This window comes from Tinamus guttatus, unplaced genomic scaffold (genome assembly GCF_059628265.1).
Source record: "Tinamus guttatus ecotype Peru unplaced genomic scaffold, ASM5962826v1 Tinamus_guttatus_pri_ptg000308l, whole genome shotgun sequence".
Lineage (NCBI taxonomy): Eukaryota > Metazoa > Chordata > Aves > Tinamiformes > Tinamidae > Tinamus > Tinamus guttatus.
The window spans coordinates 1079242-1105648 of NW_028288842.1; the positions used below are offsets into that span (position 1 = coordinate 1079242).

Sequence of the window (26407 nt, forward strand, 5' to 3'; positions counted from 1 at the left end):
ACTGATACATAATCTTCCACTCTTACCTGTATGACCAAGCAATACAATTACCTTCAAAGACCATCAAACCGTAAACGAATCGTTTTGTGTGAAGTTTACATAAAGCTACAGAGATGGTAAAATCTTTCCTAACATTTCTTTATTCCACTGTCTTGTGTTTTCATGTTGAAAATACTTCTGCTTTTTCCTCTTGAGTGCCAACTTCTTACTACAACGATTTCTTAATGTAATATGTTTACCTGGAATGTATTTTAACTATTTTTGTATAGTGTAAACTGAAACATGCACATTTTGTACATTGTGCTTTATTTGATGTGGAACATATGCAGTGTGATCCAGTTTTTCCATCATTTGGTTGCGTGACCTAGGAATGTTGGTCAGAGCAGACATTAAGTTAAAATTAAAAAGACCACTGTTTGTTTTTAAGAATTTTAATGTTTTCTAGGAGTACGTGCTGTGAGGTGATCTGGAATTTGTCATTTTTTGTCGAACTGTACTGCTCCTATTTATTGTAATGTAATAAAAAAAAAATAGTTATTGTGAGTTTGTGTCGGCGTTTCTCTCCAAGCAGCTCAGTGCTCATCTCTGGAACGGAGGGCCCCACCGAGCTGCTGTCTCTGCCTTCCTCTCAGAGCGGGTGCAGCATTTTGTCCAAATGCTCCATCCGATCCACTTCGGGTCTGCGCCTTTGCCTTCCGTGCTTAGCAGAGCCCTGCCTCACCCACGGTTGTGCCTCGTGCCCATCAGGGCTTCCTGCTTGGGCTATTCCATGGCCTTTGCCTGAGCGAAGGGACTGACAACTCATACTTGTGGGACAGTGACCTTTTCCTTGGCTACTACTGCCTTGATCTGAACTTGCCCACGCATTAAAGTTGCCTGAGGGGCTATTCTGCATTCCTTCTCCAGCTGGACCAGCAGTTTGCTTCTGTAAAACACCTTCTGGAAGCTTCCAGAAAATAAAAAGGACACTCTTTAACAGTTTAACCCGTTTAAGTGGGTTAAAGGTGACGTGGGAGAGGAGTTGATAAGCTCCCTTGTTATGGATGGGCTATTTCTTGGATCAGTGTGGTGCTAGAAGCTTCATCTTCACTTACTTCATCTCAAGGTAGCTTACTCTCTTCACTTGCCTTAATTTTTCAGCTATTATTCTGGGATTTACATGTGTAAAAACATTTGCTATGCCAGCAGTTGTGAGCTGATTCCTTACCTGTATTTCAAAGGTTATTTCTCTTCCACCTCAGGTGTCACTTACTTTCTTCCCCGTAGAACTCAGTAGTGTGTTGAGAAGAGTGGTTACAGCACAAGCTTATGCTGGTGGAGCCGGGGCAGTCAAAGAGAGAGCACCAGCATCAGGTTTCATATTTTTGCTGCAGTAGTTAGGCCACATCAGAAACTGGGAATAGCAGGAATTGCCTTTAGGGTCCACGCAGATGGGATGTTCATCTTCCTCCTGACCCTGCCTTGTCTTTTTAATACAGCAGGATGGCACGTCTGCCAGGCTGCCAAAGTGACCACAAGTGTTAAGCATACTGTCCAAATATTTAAGAACCTACTTTACTTTGGCGAAAGTGCTCATCTGTGGGGGAAAATGAATCATGAAACTCAGAAGATTTTCAAAACCACATAAATCTTCTATGTAAAAGAAATGTAGCAACTTGGATCACCGTGCAAGGAAGCAGCTCTTCAGGTAAATGTAAAAAGTTACTTGTTCAGCAGCTATGCTGAAGTGAAACAGAACAGACCTGTTTTACTCCTCCTTCCTAAAGAAGTATTTTCATTTACCAGTTTAGGGACAGTAAGAGTTGACAGAAAACTATAATCAATATAACTGAAACCCACCGCCCACTGCAAGCAATCACTTAGTGGGTAGCAGGGGCCTCATCTGTGAGTTGCAAGTCCTTCGGGGGGTGGCAAGCACGTACGTTCCATTGCCTGTGAAGTTACAGCTCCTTTATTGGGTTAATCTTTACCCATTTGTATCGCCCCCCCGCAGGTGGTTATTTCTTGTCGTCGTCGTAGTAGCGCCGCTTCATAGCTCTGTATTTCCGGAGATAGTACAAAGCCTCCAGCTCCTTTATCACAAACTCTCCTCGTGCAATTAGTTCCTTAATTTTTTCAGGGTCTTTGACATCTTTGTTTTTTAGGAAAGCTGCTTTCAAGCGGCTTCTGAAGTAGTCTGCTCCTTTGGGATATTCCCTTCCAAGGTACAGCAGCTTGAACAAGAAAAAGAGGATTCTTTTTTAGACGTAATTCATAGCAAAAGGGTCTTATCTACCTAAGCAAAAGTGCCAGTGGGGCTTAAGACACTTACATTTTTGTAAAGATTCAACACTTCACCTCTTAAAGAATTGGCCATTCTCATATTTCACTCAACTCTTTATCCTTGTGTTATTTTTTTTTTTTTACCTAAAGAATAAGGAGTTTGACGTTAGCCTTCCTGTGGGGGCCGCTAAGCCTCAGCCTCCTCTTTTCCAGCAACGCCAGCCTCCTGCTTTATCTCCTCGCCGCTGGTTTCCGTCTAGCTCGTTCCACCCCGCGGCTTCTCCCGGGGCCGCTCGCGGTCCTGGCTCCCGCTGGCCGCGCCCTCCTGCCGCCCCGCGCTGCCCTCCCGCCGCCCCGCGCTGCCCTCCCGCCGCCCCGCGCTGCCCTCCCGCCGCCCCGCGCTGCCCTCCCGCCGCCCCGCGCTGCCCCCGGGCCCTGCTGCTCCCGCGGGCGTCACGGCTGCGCCGCACGAACGCGCCCGCTCCCGTCTTGTCCGTCCGTAAAAACACGCGCCCGAGCGCTACGAATGAGAGCGGCTACCGCTGCTGCGCTCATACATGTTGGCTTTTAACCCCTTTAAATGGCATTTGTAAATTGGCATTAGTGTCTACCGGCAAGGCATCTGCGAATTATTCCTAGCAGCGCCTAAGAAACGCGCTAAGCGTCGAATATGTCACTATTTTTGTTATTATTATCATCGTTGCCACAAGCAGGAGGGGAGCAAGAGGGCCCCGCGCGGCCCTTGCACACGGCCCTTCGCCAGGAGCCGCCGCCCTGCCCCCCGCGCGGGAGGGGGGGTCCCGGAGGGGTCCCGTGGGTCGGTGTCGGTTCTGGTTCCGGCTCCGGTCCCGGTTCGGTTCCGGCTCCCGTCCCGGTGTCGCTGGGGGAGTGCGAAGGTCGGTACCTCACCAGCTCCGCGACGCCGCCGTAAACCCCGGCGCACTTGGCGGCAAAGCCGTAAAACGCGACGCCCCTCCCCGAGGGGTCAGCGGCCGGCCACGGGGCGGGGCGGGGAGGAGGGCGGTGGCCGCAGGCCGCAGGCGATTGGCTGGCGCGGGCACGTGGTGCCTGAGGTGGGGGAGGAGAGCTGGTCGCCCGGGCAACAAGGCGGCGCCACGGTGACAGCGGGACGGGCGGAGGATGGAGCTGCCGATTCGCTGTCGCGGGCACGTGATGCGTGCGGGGGGGTTGCCCAGGCAACGCGTCGGCGCCGCCATGGTGAGCGCGGGAGGGCGGCGGGGGCAGCAGTGAGGCCGCCCGCGGGCCCGTTGGGACCCGTTGGGACCCGTTGGGACCCGTTGGGACCCGTTGGGGTCCGTTGGGGTCCGTTGGGGTCCGGGGCCGCGGTGGGCGGGTGGCGCGTGACCGTTAACGGCCGCCGGTGTTCCGGCCTGTGGCGGCCGCTCTGGAGCGATTAACGCGCGGGGAAGAGCGCGATGGTCCTTGCGTTGGTGTCCCGGTTAGGAGGCCGCAGAGATAAAGTCACTGCCAAAGGGTCCTGCGGAAATGCCAGGGTACAGGGTGGGAATATAAGGCTTTAAAATACCAACTAGTAATTAATCTTATCTAAATTTACAGAATCCTTTCTTCTCCTAGTTATTTATTCATAATCTATATCATGGTCTCTCATCCTGTTTTTTTTTTCTTTTCTTTTTTTTTTTGCCCTTGAACTTTTAGGGTCCAAAAAAGAAAAAAAAGGTAGGTAGTTAGATATATGTTTTAGCTCAGCCTCAACAGTTTGGATCTTTGGATCTTGTAATGTTCATTTAGATAATGTGACAAGAGAATTTTCATTTTTGGGGGGGGAAATTACATGGATAAAATTATGTAGTGTTTAATGCTAGAATTACAGAAAGTAGCAGTCACTTTTGGACTGAGCAGCTACAGAACATATTTCTTAGATATACTGTTATTAAAGATGCTGTGACATCTTATTGCACGGCAGTGTGCTTTTCTAAAGAAAAAGAGGCTATTAAAATCAAGAAACAATTCTGAATTTCAACTACTTAGTCAATCAAATTTGAAAGAGGGACAGATATCACCAAAACGTTAAGTTTTATCAGTGTTCTGCAAGGAGTCTGAGTACTTGTCTTTCAGCAGCAGTTGTGTAGGGAATTAAGCTCCTAACTTCAACTCCTTGGACCATAAGATCCAGGTTAGGTGCCAAAGACGATGATGAGTGTCTCCTCATTTCACATTGCCTCCATGTTGCTTCTGAACCCATTTACATTTTGCATTTTCTCTATTTTGAATAAGTTTTGAATGCATATGATTAATTTCACTTTAGCCACGTGTGTCAGTGGTAAAACGCTGTCATTCGGCTAGTGCATGGATACACTCCTGAATGCAAGTCACTCGTTTTCCCTGGTATTCAGTCCTTTGCCATCCATAGCTTTGCTTTAAACCTTGGTTTAGACTGCTGTCACTCTAGTGCTCCATACACTGGAGACTATGCAGAAGGTCACTGCTTCTTTTCTTATACAAAAGAATTGTATTTTCTTACAAAAATGCCTAGACTGCTTCCCTTCATGTAAAAGTATTGACTAGAAACATGGTTTCTAGGAAACTCAAAATGCAGTTAACCTGGGGTAAGTCATATGCCTTGAAAAGAGAACAGTTAGCTATGAGAAATTGCAGCTAGTTTTCTTTAGTGTCATTAGATCATGTTTGTCAGTTGTCTTGTGAATTCAGGTGCTTATAAATACTGCATTTGTGTATGTCTCAAAATGCATTTCCTAGTATTTTCTGAACTATCTGAAGTTGGGCCATCAGCATTCCTAGTACATCTGCCCCTTGCACACCAAACTGAAGCCAGTTACTTTATAATTTTCATCTTAAAGTAAGAGATTTGATACTTTTCAAACTGTGGGCATACGGTAGAATATCTTGCCTAGAATAATATGTTAATTCTAAGAGCATGTATTAAATTATGAAAATAAGAAGAAACTTGAGCCCATGCTGTGTATTGCCTTTCTGGAGACTTTTTTGACTATGTAGGGAGCCTAAACTCTTAATTCAGAAGTGAGATTAGAAATTCAGAGTTAAAGAGTATCAGTACCTCCCAAAATGCATTAAAGTAATTAATGTTGATGTTTGCTTTCTTTTAACTTACTGCCAACATTAAGGCCAGTGGCAAAAAGAAACTTAGCAAGGCTGAACGACTGCAGTTACAGAAAGAAGAAGAAGAAAGGCGCCTGAAAGAGGAAGGTACCGTGCGCTCCATTTGCAGGGAATGTAATTGCCCAGAATTGTTAATATTAACGGAATGGACACAATGCAGTCTCCCAAGCTATATATGTGCTTATATCTGCATTCTGTTTCACTTAAGGAGTACAATTTCCTCTTCAGTGGACCAGATGCTGTGTTACTTGTAACAGTGTCACACATCTCACTTTCCAGTTCAACATCTATTCTATTTCTCTAGTTATTTCTTCTATCATGACTAAGAATGTGGCATGAGAATGATTGGAAGACTTAGAATTTTTCTCTCTCGTGCCATTATTTCTGAAGTATTCCCAACAGATGGAAATACAATGTTTTGGACTTCTTGTCTCCTCTCAACCCTGTTTTTTTGAAGACAAGGGAAATCTCTGATTTTTTTTTTCCAGGGAAGATCAGTAGAATATTTCTATTTTCAGCATGCTAGCTCATTCTCTGAAGAGGTGGCAGGTGGCTTCATGACTACGAGGATAAAAATTTATTTCCTTGGGCTTATTTCTGTCTTTACTGAGTCTTTACTTCCTCCAAATCTTTTTATTTTATGTTCCTGTGTCCTTCAACCTAAGTCCCTGTGGTGGAAAAGGGAAACTGAAAATTTGATCAGGAGTAACTTGAAAGAGGATTGACAGTCTTTGAGACACATAAAACTTCATTTTTTTTTTCATTGAAGAAATAACTAGGGTTGAGATACAACTGTCCAAGTGGTTCTGTTACCTACCAAAAGATGCAGGAAAATAGGGTATCAGAGACATTTTATTAAGAACATGGGTCTTCTCAAGCTATAGATAAGAAAAAGGAGGGGAAAAATAAAGTTTGCTGCTCCACTTCTCTATTTGTATTGCCACAGGTCAGTAGGAGTAGAGCCATGGATTTGTGGGGTTTTTTAATGCGATTCAAATTGTTTAGACTTGTGAGGAAGCTTTCTGAGTGATGAAAGATACATTTGTGTTGTGTGTTATTTTAGTTATTTTGCTATTACAGCAAATAAAATAATTTGTCTGGTTTTATTAAGCAAAATGTGATTATGGTCTTGATATGTTTCTCACTTTTCAGAGGAAGCCCGAGTGCAGGCTCAGCAAGAGCTAGCAGCAAGACTTGAGAAGGAGCGACTTGAACGAGAGCAGATGGAAAGGCTTGAGGCAAAAGTGAGTTTATATCCAACTTAATAACTATTGAAAAATTCTAATTCTACTGTTTCTAGGTTCGTGGTAAGGTCTGTAAAACATTAGCAATTTAGTGTGAGAATGAAAAAGAATTTCCTCATATTCTAGTGTTGGGAAGAAAGTATGAGAAACTTTCCAGCATCACTTAGTTAAAATTAATCATGAAAAATCCAGCCAAGCCACTGAAAGCTACTTGCATATGAGATCTCACAAAATGAGAAGGTGGTGATTGGATTAATAATTAAATAAAGCACAATCCGTGCAATGGGAAATGGCAATGATTTTTTTTTTCCAAGACGATATTTGGCAGAGTATTTCTTTGCTTTAGAAAGGCTCACAAAGATGAGGCAATCTTTGATATCTGAGGCGTGTAAGGGCAGATGTATTGATTTCTGGGTATACATGTATATATGTGTATATTCAAATATGGATGTTTACGAGTCTGAGAAAAATGGAATTCAGGACAAAACCTGATAGGTGGTATCTTTTTTTAAAATGTTTTCCTCCTAGAAAGAGATATATCTTTAAAAAAATTACTAGGTATTATCTCAGAGGGGGAAAAAAAAAAAAACATTCTTGCATGTGCTTCTTGTCCTTCACATAGTATTTTTTCCCTAGAAAGGAGAGAGGAATTTAAAATCTAGGAAGTCAGAAAGGAAAAATAATGTCTTGCACATGCCTACTTTTTTGATCAGCTCTCATTAGAGGTAGTTTCTTGGTGATTAAATGAAAACTTTTGAAGTGAGAAGGTAATAATCATATGGCACGTTGTTTATCGTATAGCTCAGTGACTAATGTGATGATTATAATATCTTACTAATTGTTGCAAGCTTCTGAATTAAATGTTTTATAAAAAAGGCAAATTATTAGTATTTGGATTATTTAAATGATTAACTCAGATATCTCAATTGCTTTTATTTGATGTAAGATAATTGCAGGAAATAATCTTTACTTTCTCTAACGTGTATATTTTTTAATAGGATCAAGAACGAAGGGAGTCTGAACTTGCAGAACTTCATTTGTTAGAAAAGAAGTTTTTGTATGCAGAGCAGTGGAAAACAGATTATAGAGCACATGCGAAGGTAAACTTGCTTTTCAGATGTCCAGTTTCATAATACTGGACAATGAAGAGACTGTGGCTGTTTCTCTACTACTGGATCCAGGAGTGCTGTGTTTCTTGAATTGAGGTCTGTGTGATGGCTGGACATGCACACTCTCTTCTGTGCTCTGTACTTTGGCTTACATGGCCACATCAGCCATAAAGGAGCCTAATACAAAGAAAATAAGTACCTAGGCTGGGTGATTAAATTGTGAGGGCCATACAGTTTACCCTAACAGTAGCTTTAGGTATAGCTGTAATTTCAGATGTTCTGGTATTTTTCCTTTCTTGTTTTTATTTAGCTCCTTCTAGTTTAGAACATTCCAGGAAAAAAAAAAGGAGGAAAAAAAACAAAACAAAACAAAAAAAAACAACCAAACAGAACCCCCCACCACACACCTCTATCGTGGTTTAAAAATAAATCAGTAGAATCTGAGACAACTGACAGCATTTGTTCCAGGGGTTCCTGGATATTGCTTGAAGAGAGGTTGCCCAAACCTCAGTGAGAACCTGACTTGAAATATATGAAAATGCAACTAAGAGTTTCTGTCAGGAGTTTATTATGACATACAGTTTGAATTATTACCCAATAATACTGTATGCCTATAAAGTTAAAAAATAAGATATGGAAAGACAGTATGAATAACAATATCTTGCTCTTGTAATTTTGTATTGCAAAATATTTTGTATTTCAAAATATTTGATATTTGGTTAGCTTAATACCAAATAACGCTAAATACACCTGTAGACACAGTAATTTTTTTTTCTTTTTGTTTTGGATGCTACTTAATCCCTTGCGAAGCTACTGCAGGATAAATCATTTTGGAATAGACTTCTGAAATGCAGTTCTAGTTCAAACTCCTGCTCAAATTGGGGTGTCCTCTACAGTTAAATGGATTTGTTTGTTTGTGTTTTAAAAGTCTCTCAGGATACAGAAACCACAGTATCTCTGGGCAACCTGTTTGCCTGCTTTACCTGTCTTATTGTATTTTTTTATATATATCCAATTAGATTTTTCCCTTGGGAAACCCTTGTGGCCAGTGCTGCTTTGTCTTGGCGTGTTATCCCTGTGCACCTCTGAGAAAACCTTGTCCCTGTCTTCCTTGTAGCCCCTCTCTAGGTAGGGGTAGGTTGCAGTTTGCCCCTCCCTCAGCCCCCTCTTGCCCTGGCTGACAGGGGAACCTGCTCAGCCTCCCCTCGCGTGACATCAGCTCATCTCTCCTGACCCTCTCCGTGGCCTCCTCGGGACTTGGCCACTCACCCCTTTCCCTCCTGCACTGAGTGGCCCCAACTGGTCACGTCCTCCAGGAGTGGCCTCATGAGGGCTGTGCGCAGGGAAAGGTAGTTTCCCTTCATCTACCCTGTGACACTCTTGTTTTTGTAGCCCAGTGCTATTAGTTTTCGTAGCCACAAGGGTGCGCTGCAATAACTTCACAGTCACAAGTCATAGTCCATTTAGATTGTTTTTAATACCCTTTTTTATTATTATTTGGTGACCTTATTGTCCTTGTCGACAATAGACTCTGGAAGTCATTTTGAAAGAATACAGTTTTTGTTGGTGGATGTTTCTGAAAAGCCTTCCTCAGAATGGGAAAGATGAGAAATTTTAGGTTTGAAAAGTAATGACAAAGTACAATCATTATTTTGAAAGTAATTCTTCACCTGTAATGCTGGTAGCTTATGGAAAATACCATTGCATTTACTCTGCTATGAATATTTAGGGTGAATAAAAGGTATAGGTTGCCTGTACAAGGTAAAATCATATGCTAAGTTTCTGAATTAATTTCCATTTAATTTTCTAATTAAATTGTGATTAACAGACACACTCAGATATTTTCATGAGATTTGCTCTTTTTATTTTAGAGCAAATTCTGTAACTTCTAAGGATGCGCTTTCCTTCTGAAGAAACTGAATCTCTGTTTTAAGTTCAAAGATGTAAAAAGAAAGGAATTGTGACTGGATGTTCTTGTTACTGAAGGCTGATCAATCTTTTGTGCAGGAGTTTTCAGACCACTGAGCACTTAGTTACATAGAATCATAGAATGCTTAAGGTTGGAAGGGACCTCTAGAGATGATCCAATCCAATCCCCCTGCACACACAGGATCATCTAGACCACGTGGCACAGAAGGAGATTCTGCAACCTCTCTTGGCAACTTGTTGCAGGGCTCTGTCACCCTCACTGTTAAGAAAGTTTTCCTTAAGTTCCTGTGGAACTTTTGGTGCTTCAGTTTGTGGCCATTTCTCCTAGTCCTATCACTGGCCACCACTGAAAAGAGGCTGGCCCCATCCTCCTCACTCCCTCCGTTGAGGTACTTATAGACACTGATCAGGTCCTCTTTCAGCCTTCTCTTCTCCAGGCTGAACAGGCCCAGCTCCCTCAGCCTCTCCTCATAGGGCAGATGTTCCAGGCCCCTGATCATCCTTGTAGCCCTGCGCTGGACCCTCTCCAGCAGCTCCACATGCCTCTTGTACTGGGGAGGTCCAGAACTGGACACAATACTCCAGATGTGGCCTCACCAGGGCTGAGTAGAGGGGCAGGATCACCTCCCTCGACCTGCTGGAGATGCTCTTCTTAATGCACCCCAGGATCCCATTGGCCTTCTTGGCCACGAGGGCACACTGCTGCCTCATGGTCAACTTGTTGTCCACCATGACACCCAGGTCCTTCTCTGCAGAGCTGCTCTCCAGAAGGTCGGTCCCCAGCCTGTACTGGTGTCTGGGGTTATTCCTCCCCAGGTGCAGGACCTTGCACCTGGCCTTGTTGAATTGCATGAGGTTTTTCACCACCCAGTTGTCCAGTCTGTCCAGGTCCCTCTGGATGGCAGCGCAGCCCTCTGGGGTATCAGCTACTCCTCCCAGTTTGGTATCATCAGCAAACTTGCTGAGGCAGCACTCCATCCCTTCATCCAGGTCATTGATGAATAAATTGCACAGGACTGGGCTGAGAACTGATTCCCAGGGGACACTGCTAGCTACAGGCCTCCAACTAGACTCTGCACTACTGATCACCACCCTCTGGGCTCTGCCATCCAGCCAGTTCCTAATACACCTCACTGTCCACTCATCTATCCCACACTTCTGGAGCTTTCCCAGGAGGATGTTGTGAGGGACAGTGTGAAAGGCCTTGCTGAAATCCACTAATATGATATCCACTGCTCTCCCCTCATCTACCCAGCTGGTCATTCCATCACAAAAGGCTATCGGGTTGGTTAAGCATGATTTCCCCTTGGTGAACCCATGCTGACTACTCCTGAGCACTCTCTTGTCCTCCATATGTTTGGAGACAACAGCCAGGCTGAGCCATTCCATCACTTTTCCGGGGATGGAGGTGAGGCTGACTGGCCTGTAGTTGCCTGGGTCCTCCTTCTTGCCTTTTTTGAAGACTGGCGTGACATTGGCTTTCTTCCAGTCCTCCAGCACCTCCCTCGTTTGCCAGGACCTTTTGAAGATGATGGAGAGCGGCTTAGCAATAACATCCACCAGCTCTCGCAGTACTCTGGGGTGCATCCTGTCAGGGCCCATGGATTTGTGAGTGTCGAGTTTCACTAAGTGCTCTCTGACCCAATCTTCCTCTGCCCAGGGCAAGTCTTCCTCTCTGCAGGCTTCTTCTCTTGTCTCTAGGTCTGGGATTCCAGAGGTCTGCCCTTGGTAAATACTGAAGCAAAGAAGGCATTCGGCAACTCTGCTTTTGCTGCATCTTTCATAACCAGGGCACCCACCCCGTTCACCAGCAAACCCACCTTTTCCTTAATCTTCCTTTTGCCATTGATATATTTGAAGAAGCTCTTCTTGTTGTCTTTAACATCCCTTGCCAGATTTAATTCCAAATGCACCTTAGCCTTCCTTGTTGCATCCCTGCATTCCCCGACAACATTCCTATATTCCTCCCAAGGGGCCTGTCCTTTTTTCCACATTCTGTATACTGCCTTTTTCTGTTTGAGTTCTGCCAGCAGCTCCTTGCTCATCCACACAGGTCTCCTGCCCTCTCTGCCTGACTTCTTACACACAGGGATGCACTGCTGCTGGGCTTGGAGGAAGTGCTGCTTGAAAACTAACCAGCTCTCTTCCTTCTAGAGCTCTAACCCATGGGATTCTTCTGAGGAGGTCTCTGAAGAGGCTAAAGTTGCCCCACCTCGAAGGCCATGGTTGCAAGGCTATTTACAGCCCTGCTTCCTCCTCGTTGGATCCTGAACTCCACCAACTCATGGTCACTGCAGCCAAGGCTACCCCTCACCTTCACATCTCCGACAAGTCTCTCCTTATTTGTTAGTACAACGTCCAGTAGCCCACCTCTCCTCATTGACTCCTCCACAGTCTGTGTCAAAAAGTTATCATCATCAACACACTGCAGAAACATACAAGACTGTTTGTGCCTGTCTGTCTTGTCTTTCCAGCTGATATCAGAATGGTTGAAGTCCTTGGTGAGAACCAGAGCCCATAACCGTGAGGCTGCTTCCAGCTGTCTGTAGAAGGCATCAACAACTTCCTCATCCTGGTTAGATGGCCTATAGCAGACACCCACCACAGTGTCTCTCACGCTAGCCTGCCCTTTAACCCTTACCCACAAGCTCTCAACTCGCTCATCATCCACTCCCAGGTTGAGCTCTGTGCATTCCAGTTGCTCTCTCACATAAAGAGCAACTCCACCACCTCGCCTTCCCAGCCTGTCCTTCCTAAAGAGCACGTAGCCTTCCATGGCAGCGCTCCAGTCGTGTGAGCTATCCCACCACGTCTCTGTGATTCCAATGAGATCATGATGCTGGGACCGCTCACAGATCTCCAGTTCGTCCTGCTTATTCCCCATGCTTCGTGCATTGGTGTACAGGCATTTCAGGGAAGTAATTGAGCCTGCAGATTCCCCAGGAGGGGTGAAAAAGGACCCTCTATAATCATATCTTAAATTCACTTCCACGCTCCCGCTGGACGCATTCTGACTTTGGCTGCATGACACTGATTGCCCCGTCCATGTAACATTCCCCTTCCCCCTTCTTGCTTAGTTTAAAGCCCTCCTAACCAAACTGGCCAACCTGTTGGCCAAGACATGCATGCCCCTCTTGCTGAGGTGTCGCTCATCATTCCCCACTAGCTGGTGATCTTCAAACAGTGCCCATGGTCACAGAAACCAAAACCCTATTGCCAAGACCAGCGGTTCAGCCAGTTGTTAACCTGCAGTACCTGCCTTTTCCTCCTCATATCCATTCCCCTCACTGGCAAGATTGAGGAGAACACAACCTGGGCTCCCAGGCCCTTGACTGCCATCCCTAGGTCTCTGAAATCTCGTTTGATGTTGCTCAAGTTCCCCATGGCATCATTAGTGCCCACGTGAAGCAGCAGCAAGGGATAGTAGTCAGATACCTGGACAAGACTTGACACACTCTCTGTGATATCCCTTGTTCGAGCCCCTGGCAGGCAACAGACCTCTCTGGACAAGGGGTCAGGTCTGCAGATGATTGGTGCCTCCGTGCTCGGTGGCAGGGAATCCATCCCATGACCTCGCCGACCCACAACCATCACTCCCTGCTTCTTCCGGGTGCTCCTTTTCTCCTTAATGGGAATGATCTTAAGGCCACTTGACTGCCTCACCCTGGACAACCCCCTAGATGGATCTTGGTCATTGACCTCATTTGTCCGGCCCTCAAATTCCAGGGCCTCATACCTGTTGAACGTGGTCACCTGTGGGTGTGAGGTGGGCCTGGAAAGGGTTCTCCTGCCACCTCGAACAGGGATCCATTTCCATTCTTGTTCATCTCTTAATTCTGTTAATTCTGCCCGCTCCACCCTGCAGCAAGGGGGTAGTGGATCCTCAGGCTGCTTTCGGGGCTGTTCCCTGGGTGCACTTCCTGGGATGACTGCAGAGCGTGGCTCCACCAATCTCTTTCTTTCTCACACTCCCTGATGTTCCTCAGCCTTTGAACCTCCGCCTTCAGCTCCACCACCAGGCTGAGCATTTGCCCATGTGCTCACACCTGAGGCAGGGGCTGTCTCTGCTACCTCCTGGTAACATGGAGAGGCCCAGACGCTCCGCACAGCTGAAGACTTGGACCACTGCACCTAAATGTGGTGGTTCAGTGTGTGTCGCCACAGTCTTCCTGGTGCTGCCTCTCTGCCGAGTAGAGACCATGGCTTCGCCAGAGTTCTCACTGAGGGAAGAGGCCTCTTCCTGAGCCAGGAGGAAACTCCCTGCACCAACAGCCGTGCTAACGACCGCCGCTCTGGCCCGGGGCTCAGCGCTGCCCGCTCAGGGGTCGGGCTGGGGCTGCCTTTCGCTCCCTGAACATATTATTGCTCCTCTTGAAGGCAGTGGAAGTTGTTAGAGAAGTGGCTGGGAATACAGTTGCACAAGAGCTTATGCTTTAAAAAAGTCTATATTTTACTTATTGTTGGCATATCTAAATTTGCTGGCAGTTTTGGAATCATCTGTCTCTTGCACCTGCACCAGTTCCTGATTTCTGTTCTCTGGCATTTTCCTTTCATCCCCTTACTTGTATCAAATACTGAATTAGACGTTTTGTTGCAGACATAAATTTAATCTAGGAGAGCAGAAACCGCTGATAGACTAAGTAAGAATGAATATATTCTGTTTCGGAATCCTTCCTTTTCTTTCGTTAGTGACAGTTATATATGCCATATGCCCATATCGACCTTTCTTTTGATCTTTTTCTGTAGTGGGAACATTACATTGGTTGTGATGGAAGTCCTGACCCAACAGTGCTACAGGAAATAAATACTTTCATGAGCTTGTGGCGTGAAGATCCAAATGAGGACATTCAGTTTGTCATGGAGAAGGGACAGGAAGTGCTAAATGTAAGTGTTTGTTAAAATGGTCTTCCCCAGGTTAAGGTCACTAGAACTTAATATTAATGTCCTTTGTGTTATTTTTTAAAATTTGTTTATTATCTTGTATTCCAATATCCATCTCCCCTGCCATATGCATTTTTCAAGTCTTGACCCAAATACATCAGCTCAGTGCACAGAAGTCTCATTGTGCAGCATTTGCAGCCAGTAAAGTGAAATGCAACAGAAGGGGTTCCCAAAGCGTAATCTGCCAATTGTTGGTTTGTGAGGCAGCTGTAAAAAAAATATATCATCTGATGTGTAAAAATAGGACTTTATTTTCATTCATGGCAATTTTATAGTATAGGTCAGAAAGTTAAATGGTGGTTTGTAGAAACTAGAGGTGAAAGTTGTATGCACGATGCACATTTTGTTGGGCTGCTGTGGTTCTGCATGGGACTTCCCATCCTGCGATGCTTGCTGAGTGCTCAATTGCACGTTTCACCTTCAGTATGTTGCCTTTTTCTGAGCCAACAGGGAATATACTATCATCTCCTTTCCAAAATATGTTAGCATGTAACTTCTCCCTTTCCCTTTTACACTGCAGTCCAAGCATAAAGCCTGGTAGCTGCCTTCTCCCTTTGCTTCCCTCCACTCTTCTCCCTGCTGTCATTTCTTTCTCTGCAACACACATTTTCCCCTCCAACACTGAAGCAGTCACAGCTACTTCTTCTTTTGTAAAGATAGCCTCCCTTGCACCATATGGTCAGCAGACATTAGAATACATTTCATTCTATAAGATATACATTTTTGTTTCACTTCTGTTCAAGATCCAAGATGATGTCAAAAAGTATTACTGTTGGCTGTGCGCTCTTGGTCCAAAACATTGGAGCTTTTCCATCCTGCTCTACAAGTGTTTAGTACTTAGAGCTGCAAGATCCCATGTACCAGCAGGTCCTAGTGGATGGGGACCTCCGCGCTGTTGAGGCCGACCATGTTAAAGATGAAATGTAAAAAGTGGTAACACTGGTTATAATTCTGCCGCTGCTTTGCACATCTGAAATGAGGATATAAAATACACTCTGATGCTTCCTCTTTTCCTCATCATGGCAGTTCTGCAAGTCTGTGGAGCAAGGGGAAAAGAAGTGACGTAATTTGTCTTTGCAGTGCCCTTTTCTCACAATGATCTTCAGACTTCACTTACTTAAAAAAAAATGTTTAATACTGTTCTGTGAACTGTTCACCAGGGTCTTACATGTGGTAAACTCTGTTGTCTAACTTCCTACTTCCTAGAATTTTTTTCTCATGGTTTCTTCACTTTCTGTGTGGGTTAATCTTTATTTTCACCCTCCAGGTTATGTATGTCCATTCTTTGTACTTACGATGGCAGAAAAGTGTTCCAAATGTAGAAGTATTTTAATGTTTCCTTAATAAGCAGGTGTTCAGTCTGAAGTAGTAGTTTTAAAAGTTTTGTGAACTATTTTATCAACTGTCATCTTCATTTTGAAAGTCAAGAACATGTTTCAAAATGCTGATTTCCCAATCATTTTATGTTATCATTCAGCCAATTTGAAACTCTAAACTTGGTCATAAACAGTCTTAAACTTGTCATTTTTTTTTTTCTTCTCTTTTGCATGATGGACCCTGACTTCCTAGGGCGATTACTTTGCTAGGTAACATTTTGTGCATTTCGAGTATGTTTGTTAAGATGTTTCACAGTAGCAGTTAAAATACCTTACAGTAGCAACTGTGATCTGTTTGCTCTCTCCTGCCTGATGTTCTGAGTAAAGCAGATGAGTTAATATTTTCCCAAGATTCTGACAACTCTTGAACAATAAAAAGCAGTTTGTATAGATAATGTGAATCAGATTCTTCCATCTGTGCTGTGTCTACTAACACAGTAATTTGTAGATCAGAAGTGAATAATAATAAAAATCCCATCAAGGGGGTTGAACTTGAGTTTTATAGGCAGTGCACCAATAAATACAGTAGTAATAAAAGACTTCTGTTCATAGATCAATGCCAAAAATTTTGGCCAACTAGAAATTCTTTAGTCCTACACAAGCATTTAGATGCTAGATATTATTGCTTAGGGGGGAGCAACGTCATCATAGTTTCCATCTTCACATTAAGGCTTGTTCTGAGCATTCAAATAATTGCTGCATGTCTCACTGTGAGATTTTCTTCTTTTATGTTTCCTAGTTAATTGAGAAGTTGCAGTTTCTTTTATTGGACACACCACCAAATGAGATAACAGAGAAAGAAAGAGTTCAGTACCAGGGAACAATTTTGGACTTGCAGAATCTTCTTCACGAGAAGTACAATGGAGCAACAGAGCGCCTGCTCAAAGTAAGCAAGATCTGCAACTTCGAAATTGTAATGCAAGCAATGTGTATAAATCAGCTACAAGTGTTTTGTTGTGGTGATTGTTTTGTTTGCCTTTTTTTTTATATTGTCACAGAGGTTAGTATTTGATTTTCTAAATCATGTGCACAGCAGATACCAGACTCATATTTCTTCAATATCCCTGTTAAAATTCCCATCAGAAGGCACTTAATGTCCAATTACTGTTGATTATTGCAAGATTTGAAGAGGTTAGAAATAAGGGTACCCCATGAAATAAATTTCTGCCCTATTTAGTGATTTAATTTAGAAGATAGTTAACTGCACAGAAGTTGTGCATGTGTGGTGACTGCAGCACAGCAGTTCTTCGTTGCTCAGTTGGCGCTTGGTTTTGCTTCTGCTGGAAAGTGTTCTTGAAGGCAAGTGATTAAGGACGATACCTTCCTTAGTCTGCCTGGTAAGGCAGTGCCTTGAAGGAGACAGTGAAAGATCCCACATTTTGGCAGTACTTTGACTAACAGAATTGATGCTTGAATTCGTATCTGTTGTGTTTTAGCACATAAACACAACATCTGACCTTGGTTTGGTGTATTTTTATTCCCATACGTGTTTTTGATTTACTCTGGACTAAATTTAAGTAAATCTAAGTAATGTAAATAAGACGGAAATTTTATTTAACCTGCAGGTTCTTTTTTTTTATTTATTTTTTGTAGGCAGATGATAATATGTCTGAAGATAATGACAGTGGAAATATGCAGGTGGTCATACAGGATAAAAATATTACACTTTGTATTTGGGCAAATTTGAAGAAGAATGTAAGGTACAGCATACTAAAACTCTTATATGAAATGAAGTCTGGCTTTGTCTACCTGGGTCAAACATCTGTTTCTGGTAAACTTCTTAATACTGAATAGCATTTGTTCTATAGATTCAAAACTGATGGTTTTCATAGCAGCCCCTTGGTAAGGAAAGTGCTGGTTCCATCAGAGTTTAATTTTAAAGGAGATGCTAGAGTGTTTTATATAAGTGTGTGTGTGTGTCCGTGCATGTGTGTGTGTGTGTGTATATATATATATATATATATATATCAGAGAGAGAGAAAATGTATTTTTTTTGGAAAGCTACAGTAGAACACTGTTACTGACAGAAGAGTCTAGTTAAATAGCAAAAGAATAAAACTTGAACAGGGAATTAACATTTCTTTGAAAGAGAAGTTTCTGTTTCTTGCTGATGTGTGAAAATAATTCCTAAGCTATTAAAGCTTTTTTTTTGCGAAGTGCTGAATGATCCTTTGCGCTCATTCCTCTGTCAAGAAAAGTTCTAGAACCAGGATGTAAATAGCCTCAAGATTTGATTCTGAATCTAGAATTATTGACTCAATTGCCATTTATCTAATATATTTTTTAATAAATTTTGAGCAGGCATCATATTCCCACTCAGCAAATATAAGGAATAAAGTAGTGTAACGACTTTACCAGGGCCTCCTTATTCTTTTAGTGAAGGCAAATTTCCTTCCCCTGATCTTTGCTCCAGCAGCTGGAAAGCCGTGTCCTGAAGACTGTCAGAGTGATGTGCAGCATGTGCCATTTTGGTGAGGTGCTACAGCCTTTCACCCAGTTTGGGGAAGCAGCTGTAATTTGTAATCCAGAAGAGATTCTAAAGGGGGTTTAATGACAGCTATCAATACAAATGGAAAGGAAGTATTTGGTGAACATGAACTTTTTTCTTCACCTCTTTTCTCTGAGAATGTGTGTACAGTAGAAGAGAATTCAGGTGCTGCTTAGTGTAGAACAACAATTATTTGGATACTCAACATGGTACGGAACATGGTACACACGTAAATCATGTCAATTTGACTAAATGGCTATTTTACAGGTTCAAAACCCACGTGTTTCCTGAGATAAAACATGGATTTGATCTTCCAAAGTCCCTGGCAGTGAGCAGTGTTGCTGTGCGCATCTTTCACACTCACTACGATCACATCTCTCCGCTTTGGCTGCAATGCCAGCGTGTCCCAAAGCTGAAAGGCTCAGATTACAGTGAAGCAACTGTGGAGTCGAAAGAAGAGGTAGAAGCAGCAGCAGAAGAGGAGCAGAAGGCTGAAGGAGAGCTCAGCGCACCCATCGAGGAGGAAATGCAACTGGAGAAGCTAAAGGTAGGGAAGAAATCCTGCAAAAGCCTCTTCTGCAAAGCTGTTCCTCAAGGCTCACTTGCAGTCACAACTTCCTAGCATGTCCTGTGCCCAGGAGAGGTTGTTCTTCAACCTTTTTAGACAGGTCCTATTTTTGATAGTACTGTGCCGTACATCTTCACGGGGAGGGCCGAGAGAAATGAACAAAGATCGTCATACAAAGGTTGGTGAGAGAAGTTTTGATCAGACATTGAAATCGGCATGAGATTTAGTCACCATTTTATTGGAGTAGGATCAAGCTATGAGGAACATTAGGTGCTGTTGTAAGAGATTTCTATAAATATATTTCAGGGGTCATCCTCTGCTTCTGAGAATTGGACAGTCTCATCACTCCAGGAGTCTAATGTTAGAAAAATTTATGACATTCCAAAAAGGATTTAGAGTATTTAGTCCACCCTCATTTTGATATTACATAGCTGCTCAGTTCCTGTATGTTGAAGCCTTTGCATTAGAGGGCTGTCAAAATCCTGCTTCTGCCTGTGTGGTTCTCTTTTTCTGCCCACTCGAATGGATTGCGGTGGCATTAGGTATTGGGGGGATTGTTTGTTCGGCTTTTTTTGATTGATTTTGATGTTTCTTATCATGTGTGACCTACAGATAAATGATTCCAGTTCGCTGTCTAAAATTTCTGCAAGAATAACTGTAAATCCTCATGTGTTATCCATGTCTACAGCAATAATGTTTGTCCTCCTCCTTTCAGCCCAAACACCTTTGTAGTAAATCATTATCCGAGGTCCTATTTTAGTTAGTTCCCAATTCCTTTTTTTGGGTGAGAAAATTTTGTATTTTAGCACTTTTCACGTATGTCAGTCAGTTTAGACTGCTTCAAGCTCTGTATTTTACTCTTTCTCCGTTATTTTTTGGGGTCTTACTTTATTTTCTTGGTCAGTCTTTGTGATTTTTCCTGTCCCCTGCCATGTGTGAGTAAACTCTTTTTCCCTTCTGCCTGATGCCAGTTTCAGGAGCTGCATGTTTTTCCCACTTGCCAGCTGGCACACAGGGAGGGTGGGATCCCTGGATTCACATGCATGGATCACACACAGAAATGCCCTTCTTGTACTGCTGCATTGGCACAGCAGTCTCTTACCACAGAGATTGGGCAGGAAATTTAGGGTAATGCTTGGAAAATAGAAAACAACATGAGAAAGGGAATAAATATCATGAGCAAGACATAAGCTTAGACAGGAAGCGTGATTGCTCGCATGATTTCATTATGGCTTTAAATTCAGTCTGGCCTTAAGGTTTTTTTGTGCCACTCTTCTAGCTGCAAGGTCAGCATAAACCTACCTTTTGCACTCCCACAGTGCTAGAAAGGTTATAAATGCTTGCATGGTGCTTGGAGGTGGAATTTGTTGAAAAAATGGATTAGTTATTGCATGTTTATCTACATGTACTTATCCAGTTGTAAAGCAGAAGGTGATTTCTTTGCACATTGAAATCTCATAGTCCTGTACTAAAACCTTGACCCTATAGCAAGAGCTGTTGCAGCAGAAATGAAACTGTACTGTTTTCCCTTGGGCTATTGCTTTGAGAGAGGTGATACCTGTCTTTATTTTTTATTTAATTGTGTCTGTCTTTTGCTTTTTATCTAGAGTGCTACCTCATTCAAAGAAAATATTGATATAAATGAAAAGACAGAAGAGGCAACTGAGAAGAAATCAGGAATCATTGATGTACCATCACAAGGTATTGCTTAGCTGTTATATGCAGCCTTGCAAAACTGCTTATTCTAAATATTTTATTTAGGGAAACATTGTTATTAGAATGGAACAAAGATGATAAATATATTGCTGTTGTGATGGCACTTTAGTTTTGTTGACAGTTCTGTTAATGATTAAGTGGAGGGAGAGAAAATGTAGGGATAGAGACAAAGGGGATAGGAGTAGAGAGAGATAGGGAGGTGGATTTTGTCCCTGCAGCCTGAGTGTTTATGGGTGGTTGAGCCAATCTTTTTCTAAATGTGCTGGTCTGTTTGGTGAAAGTGGCTTCTCTTGGAGGTAACGAATCAAATGGGCAGTATGATGAGCACTCAGGTACTGCAGCTCTTACTGGGATTTACCTATATGTGTGCTTAAAAAAAGGTGTGTATTGAAGTACTTTACTAAAAGAGGCCCTTGTCCCACAACCTAGAACTATTGTATATATTAAATATTTCTTCATATATTTCTATATATTATATATCAATAATATATATAGTTCTTATCTTATATATTTCTTCAGTATTGGTGTGTCCTATCGTTTAATAAGCCTATAATTTTTCTTTTAGTACTATCATAAAATGACTTCAAATTCCTCAGCATAACTTGGCTGAATTGTGTCAGCCTCCTGCTTGTTTTAGAAGAACTATCATCTGCTGAGCACAGCCCCAGTAACCAAATCCCCAGGCTACTGCCTAGAGGCTATTGAAACAAGGTAGTTTTCAGGCGTGTATGTAAAGGACTTAGGCATCATTTTGGGGATTTACTATTTTATTTCTATAAGGCTTTGAAAATTCCCTACTCTACTATTAGCTAAAGTGCGTGTGTCCAGAAATATAATAATTTTAGTTGTATGTCTTCAAGCCTGCCTTTCTGGGCAGAGAAGGCTTCAGCAATCATGCTGTGGCTGGCAGGCTAATCATTTGCAAACGCAATTTCAGAATGGAGTTTGAAAGCTTCTACAAATTCAGGGAAAACAGGTAGCCACAGAGAAGAGGCAAAAAGGACCAGAGTTAGGAATGCATCAGCACAGAAAACAGCAGGAACTATTGCAGGTTCTTCTCTGAATTTAAATTTGTTGAACCAAAGTTAAAAAGTTAATTTATCTTGGAAGGCTGTAGGGGTAGTTGTTGTTGTTGTTATCTGAAGAAGCAAGATCAAGAGCAAACTGCTCTAGTAATAACATTTCCTATAACTGCAAAAGGAGCTGAGGTTGTAGTACATATGTACCTTTAGAAACCTCATTACCAAGACAAGAAATGTTTGTTTTTTTGTTGTTTTTCCAATTGTCTCGCTATCCTTTTTTGCCCTTTTCCGTTAATTGTTGAAAGGCTTGTGGAAACCAGCAGGTGGTGCTGACATCCTGCAGCCTGCGAAGCCCTTCGGGGCAGGTTTGCTGTGCAAATGCTAGAGACACTGGAGGTACAAAAATTCCAGTGCGTTAGTTTAAGCGCCGAGTTCACGCGGGCTCTTGTTTAGTTCAGATTCCAGCGGTGCTGGAAGAGACCAGCGAGGAAGAGGCGAAGGAGGTAACTGATGAGACCCTGGTTGACTTGCAGCAGTTTGTGCCCGTGGGGGGCGTGTACCACACGGCCGCGCTGCAGCTGCCGCCCCTGGCCAGAGAAGTCAAGAGCTGGAGGATGGTGGAGGTGAGCGAGGCGGCGCGCGGGAAACGCCGCAGCTCTTCCAACTGCAGCGCGACGGCCACCCCCTTTCTGTCTTGACAAAGGTGCTCGAAGGTGGATTGGAAGCGTATCCCTACCCCTCGGAATCAGAGGAGACGGAAGATGCTACCCATCCACCCATAGAGATCACGCTGAGGCTGCCTGACCACGTGCTCTATTTTGAGGACCCTCTTGTAGCGCGCTGGGATCCTGCAGGTGCCAGCTTAGACCATAACTTTATCTTGAGTTTGAGTAATGGAATTTAGGTCCAAGACTGACTATTATTTCCAGACTTCAGCTGTAAAACATGGGAGTCAATTCAAGGCCCAGACCTAGTCTAGGGACTTCAGTGTGATTTGATTTTGGTTGTGTTGTTTCTGCCTTTTATTTTTAATAATGGAATTATTGGGGCGTTTCAATGGAACTCTTAAATACTAATGGAGAAAAATCCTGCACTGTAAAAGCAGGCAGCTGTAGAGTTGTGTATCACAAAATAAACTCCATTATAGTGAGGCAATACAAAGTTTGTTTTGAGTCAAATTAATTTCTATGTGCAGTAATCTTAAGTAATTTTTTTCTTAATGTACAATTTTTGTAGTTATTAAAAAGGTATCTCTGATATTACATTCATGAAACAGTAGAAGACAGGCAATGGGGTGTTTGGAGTTACTATAGAGTAAAGGAGCTTGTGGACCATTGCAGGGGTAGTTGTTCTTCTCTGATTAAACAGAAGCTTCCATGTCAACATTAACCCCATCTTCAACTTAAACTTTTTATATGAGTTATGATAGGAAATTGAAAACAAGAGGAAAGAGAAAGGTTCCTTAAATGATAGTTCTTTAGTTTTGGCCAGTTATTTTTTATTGCACTATTATTTAACCTAAGCTATCTTATTAATTTCTTCCCAGCACAAGAAGAAGCTTTAAAAATCTGTCTTTTTCCTTTTGATTTCCTTTTATTAAGGTCAACAGTGGCAAACAGAAGGCATCAGCAACACAGTGTATGAAAAAGAAGAGAGGAAAGTCCATTTTGAGATGGATGCCTTTTATACAATAGCACTTCTCCAGGATGCTCATCTCCACATGCCTTATCAGGCCTGGGAATTGCGCCCTACTGGTACAGATGAATTATTACTTATAGTTACTACAGCCTTTGCAGAGGTTCATATACAAGTTAAGGTACTATAAATGATTTGTTTATATAAAATTTGTGCTTTTCTAAACTAGGGCTGTAGGGCGCTGTCCTTCATTAAGAATGTGAGATGCTTCCACAGCAGTGATTTGAGTCTCATTTTGTCCCTCTGGACAACTCGGGGAGAGCTTTCCAGTTCCAAGTGATGTAAGGAAGAGCTGTAGTGGTTTAAGTGTAGCTGTTTCCTGGGGCTTGCTTAGAAGAAATGTTCTCATGTTTGTTCTGCATGAGAGATGTGGGCCAGCCCAGCAGTGCCACTTGTGACCTCCCAGAATGAAGTGACTTGTCACAAGCTCTGGGAATGCAAGTTTACTGACCATAGTGGTCAATGATGAATGCAATATCCAGAACAGCAAAGCAGCAATAAATAGGTGAGGCCTGATGCAGAAAATAGCTTTCACCACTAGCTCCTTTCCTTGCTTTGTACAACAGGATCATCAGTGCACCTTGACTTCAGTAGTGGTAGAAGAAAAGAAAGTACTTTCCCCCTTGACAGGAAAATGGATGAGTCCAGTTCACCTAACAGTAGTTTTGAAAAAGGCTGGTATAAATATTTTCCCAGCAGAGTATTCTCACAAGTATGTCTCTGTGAACAAAAAGGTAAGGCAAAGTTGGTGCTTCTCCCCACCCCCCTTCTCTCCCCTCTTCTCCCTTCTCTTTAATGGAGGCAAGTCCAGTGGCATGTTCTGGCAGGTGGTTAGAAAGCAAGCTTTCTCTTAGATTTGTACAATGCAGAAGATAGGAGCAAATTATGCATCTTTTTAACTTATATATATATATATATATTTTTTTTTTTAAATTTCAGGCTCCCCTCGCAGAAGTTAAGGCGTATCAACAGATGGCACTTGTTGCATCAGCTTTTGCTTTCAGTTGGAGCAAATGGAATCTGGAATCAGGGGAAGAACAAATAGTGCTTAAGGTTTGTGGATTTAGTTAATTTAGTCTAAAGATAACTGACTAAAGTTAGTGTATGTTCCTTTACAGTCCTGACCTCTAGGTGTTAGTGCAGCAGTTTTAAGATTTAGTTTACATGAAAGCTGTTAAGTATTGTCTTCAGTAAAACCTCAGAACCCCCTTTTCCACTGCTGTTGCATTTACACATGGGTGAGCTACAAGAGCTTGAGCCTCAAGGACACAAATGTCAGCAACAAAGATGACAGCCAAGCTGCTAACACATAATTGACCATTCAAGAAATGAGGCTTCCCCCTCTGCTAGGGTGATAGAGCTAGATGCTGATTGTTCCTTCAGGGAAGGCCCATTTTATATGCCCTTTGAATGGCAAGCAGCTCACCAACCTCCCTAATCAGTATCTGGAAGTTCTCTGCAATGGGGAACAAATGAAAATGCCCATATTGCAAAGAATGAGTCATCTGTTTCCATGCCTGAACTAAAAAGAATATAGTTGAAAGTTCTCTTAATTTTTAATTGTTTACTAATTACTAAGATACCCATAACTATTGCTAAGGAATTAAGAAAACAAGAAACACCCAGCACAGACACAACCAGCAGGAATTTCTCATTCACTTGAATTTTTGAAGTTTTGAAAATAACTCTGCTGCTTATACATCATATGAATTTTTAGCTTAATACTTAATCTCAAGAGCAAAGACTAAAGCCTAAAGTAATGCTTTAATTGGCTGGAGCATTCATATAGATTTAGGAGTTCAAGAGCAGCACCTTATTTTGTTATACTCACATGAAGACTCATACAGGCATTTTCCATTTTCAAAATTTTTTTTGGGCCTGTGCCTTAAGCTATGTCTTACAGACTCTTTCTTTCCTGTAATAGGTAAGTGAGCATCTTAAAGCAGAGGCTGTTGAAGATGAAGACTGGTCTCTTTACATGTTCAATGGCCAGAGAGCACAGAGGCTCAAGATCACTGAAGCTAGTGAGGCTTTTTCAGCAGAGCTAGAAGATCACACTGAATTTCACTCCACCCTCTACCATATGCTTAAAGACTTTGCCAGCAATGCAGCAATTGATAAAGTCAAAACAGCTGGCTTCCTGTTCATTGATACTGTTTATCAGCTGCTCCTTGCTACAAGAGTATTAACATACTCTTAAACAGACTCTTTAATACTGCACAAAGTCCTTTAAAACTTTATTATCAAAAGCTTTCAATAAAGTTACATTTCAAATCTTTAATCCTTTCATATTCAATACCTATAGAATAGCTTTAATGATGGAAATGCAAACATTGTTTTTTGCTAAAATGAACAAAACCCTCTTTATTCCATCATAGCTAGACCACTTAGCCCCATTTATTGCTAGCTGTTCCAAATGACTAACTAGTTTATTCTAAGCTTGAATGAGGATTGAGACTCTTCTAGGCATCTGGAAGACAGTTATTTCTCAAGGGAGGGGGGAAGTAATCATTTCTCAATTTCAAAATCATGCTACAAAAAGAGAAGGAAAAAAGCCTTAAATATTCTATCTCAGCTTCTTATACAGTCAGCCTTAGGTCAGAGAAGTTCAGTTTTACAAACTGAAACTCAGAACCTGTTATACTGGTGGTGGCCCGTTGTGTTGGAGTCCTGTATAGGGCCACAACAGTTGCTGTAGTGAAGTCCAGGAGTCCCCTGTTCCTACAGGGGCTGCATCTGCTGGTCTTTGAAGAGACAGCCCAGTGAGGAAGCTTGTGAGAGCAGCAAGCAGGACCAGGATGGAGACAGAAACCCAGAGAGTTTTGTTAGCATTGCCAAATGAGGTCTTGAGATGAGATGCCCAAGATGACATTAAGTTGCATCTGCAGAGAAAAGTCATAGTTCAGTTTTCCTTGAAAACTTGGAAGGGAAGAAAAT

General features: G+C 42.6%; 3 protein-coding genes across 3 annotated transcripts in view; 1 reads left to right on the forward strand and 2 right to left on the reverse strand.

Annotated features, from left to right (window-relative positions):
• Window positions 1-1935: 1935 nt before the first annotated feature.
• On the reverse strand, window positions 1936-2406 carry ETFRF1 (electron transfer flavoprotein regulatory factor 1). Its single transcript, XM_010217840.2, has 2 exons — window positions 2312-2406; window positions 1936-2213 (listed from the first exon to the last, which is right to left on the reverse strand). Exons 1-2 carry the CDS (start codon window positions 2360-2362, stop codon window positions 1998-2000), a joined length of 267 nt encoding a protein of 88 aa, XP_010216142.1. The 5' UTR covers window positions 2363-2406; the 3' UTR covers window positions 1936-1997.
• Window positions 2407-3442: 1036 nt separating this feature from the next.
• Window positions 3443-25751, forward strand: DNAI7 (dynein axonemal intermediate chain 7). The gene is made up of 16 exons (XM_088528404.1): window positions 3443-3480; window positions 3940-3960; window positions 5388-5469; window positions 6535-6626; window positions 7625-7726; window positions 14411-14548; window positions 16721-16867; window positions 17575-17681; window positions 18737-19016; window positions 20645-20738; window positions 22229-22398; window positions 22479-22629; window positions 23377-23591; window positions 24037-24204; window positions 24410-24523; window positions 25395-25751. Exons 1-16 carry the CDS (start codon window positions 3478-3480, stop codon window positions 25668-25670), a joined length of 2160 nt encoding a protein of 719 aa, XP_088384530.1. The 5' UTR covers window positions 3443-3477; the 3' UTR covers window positions 25671-25751.
• IRAG2 (inositol 1,4,5-triphosphate receptor associated 2) overlaps window positions 25695-26407 on the reverse strand; it is a 35272-nt gene continuing 34559 nt past the window's right edge. The window contains exon 39 of the mRNA XM_088528458.1: window positions 25695-26352. Within this exon, the coding sequence (XP_088384584.1) occupies window positions 26109-26352 (244 nt within the window). The 3' untranslated portion in view covers window positions 25695-26108. The remainder of the gene's footprint in view (window positions 26353-26407) is intronic.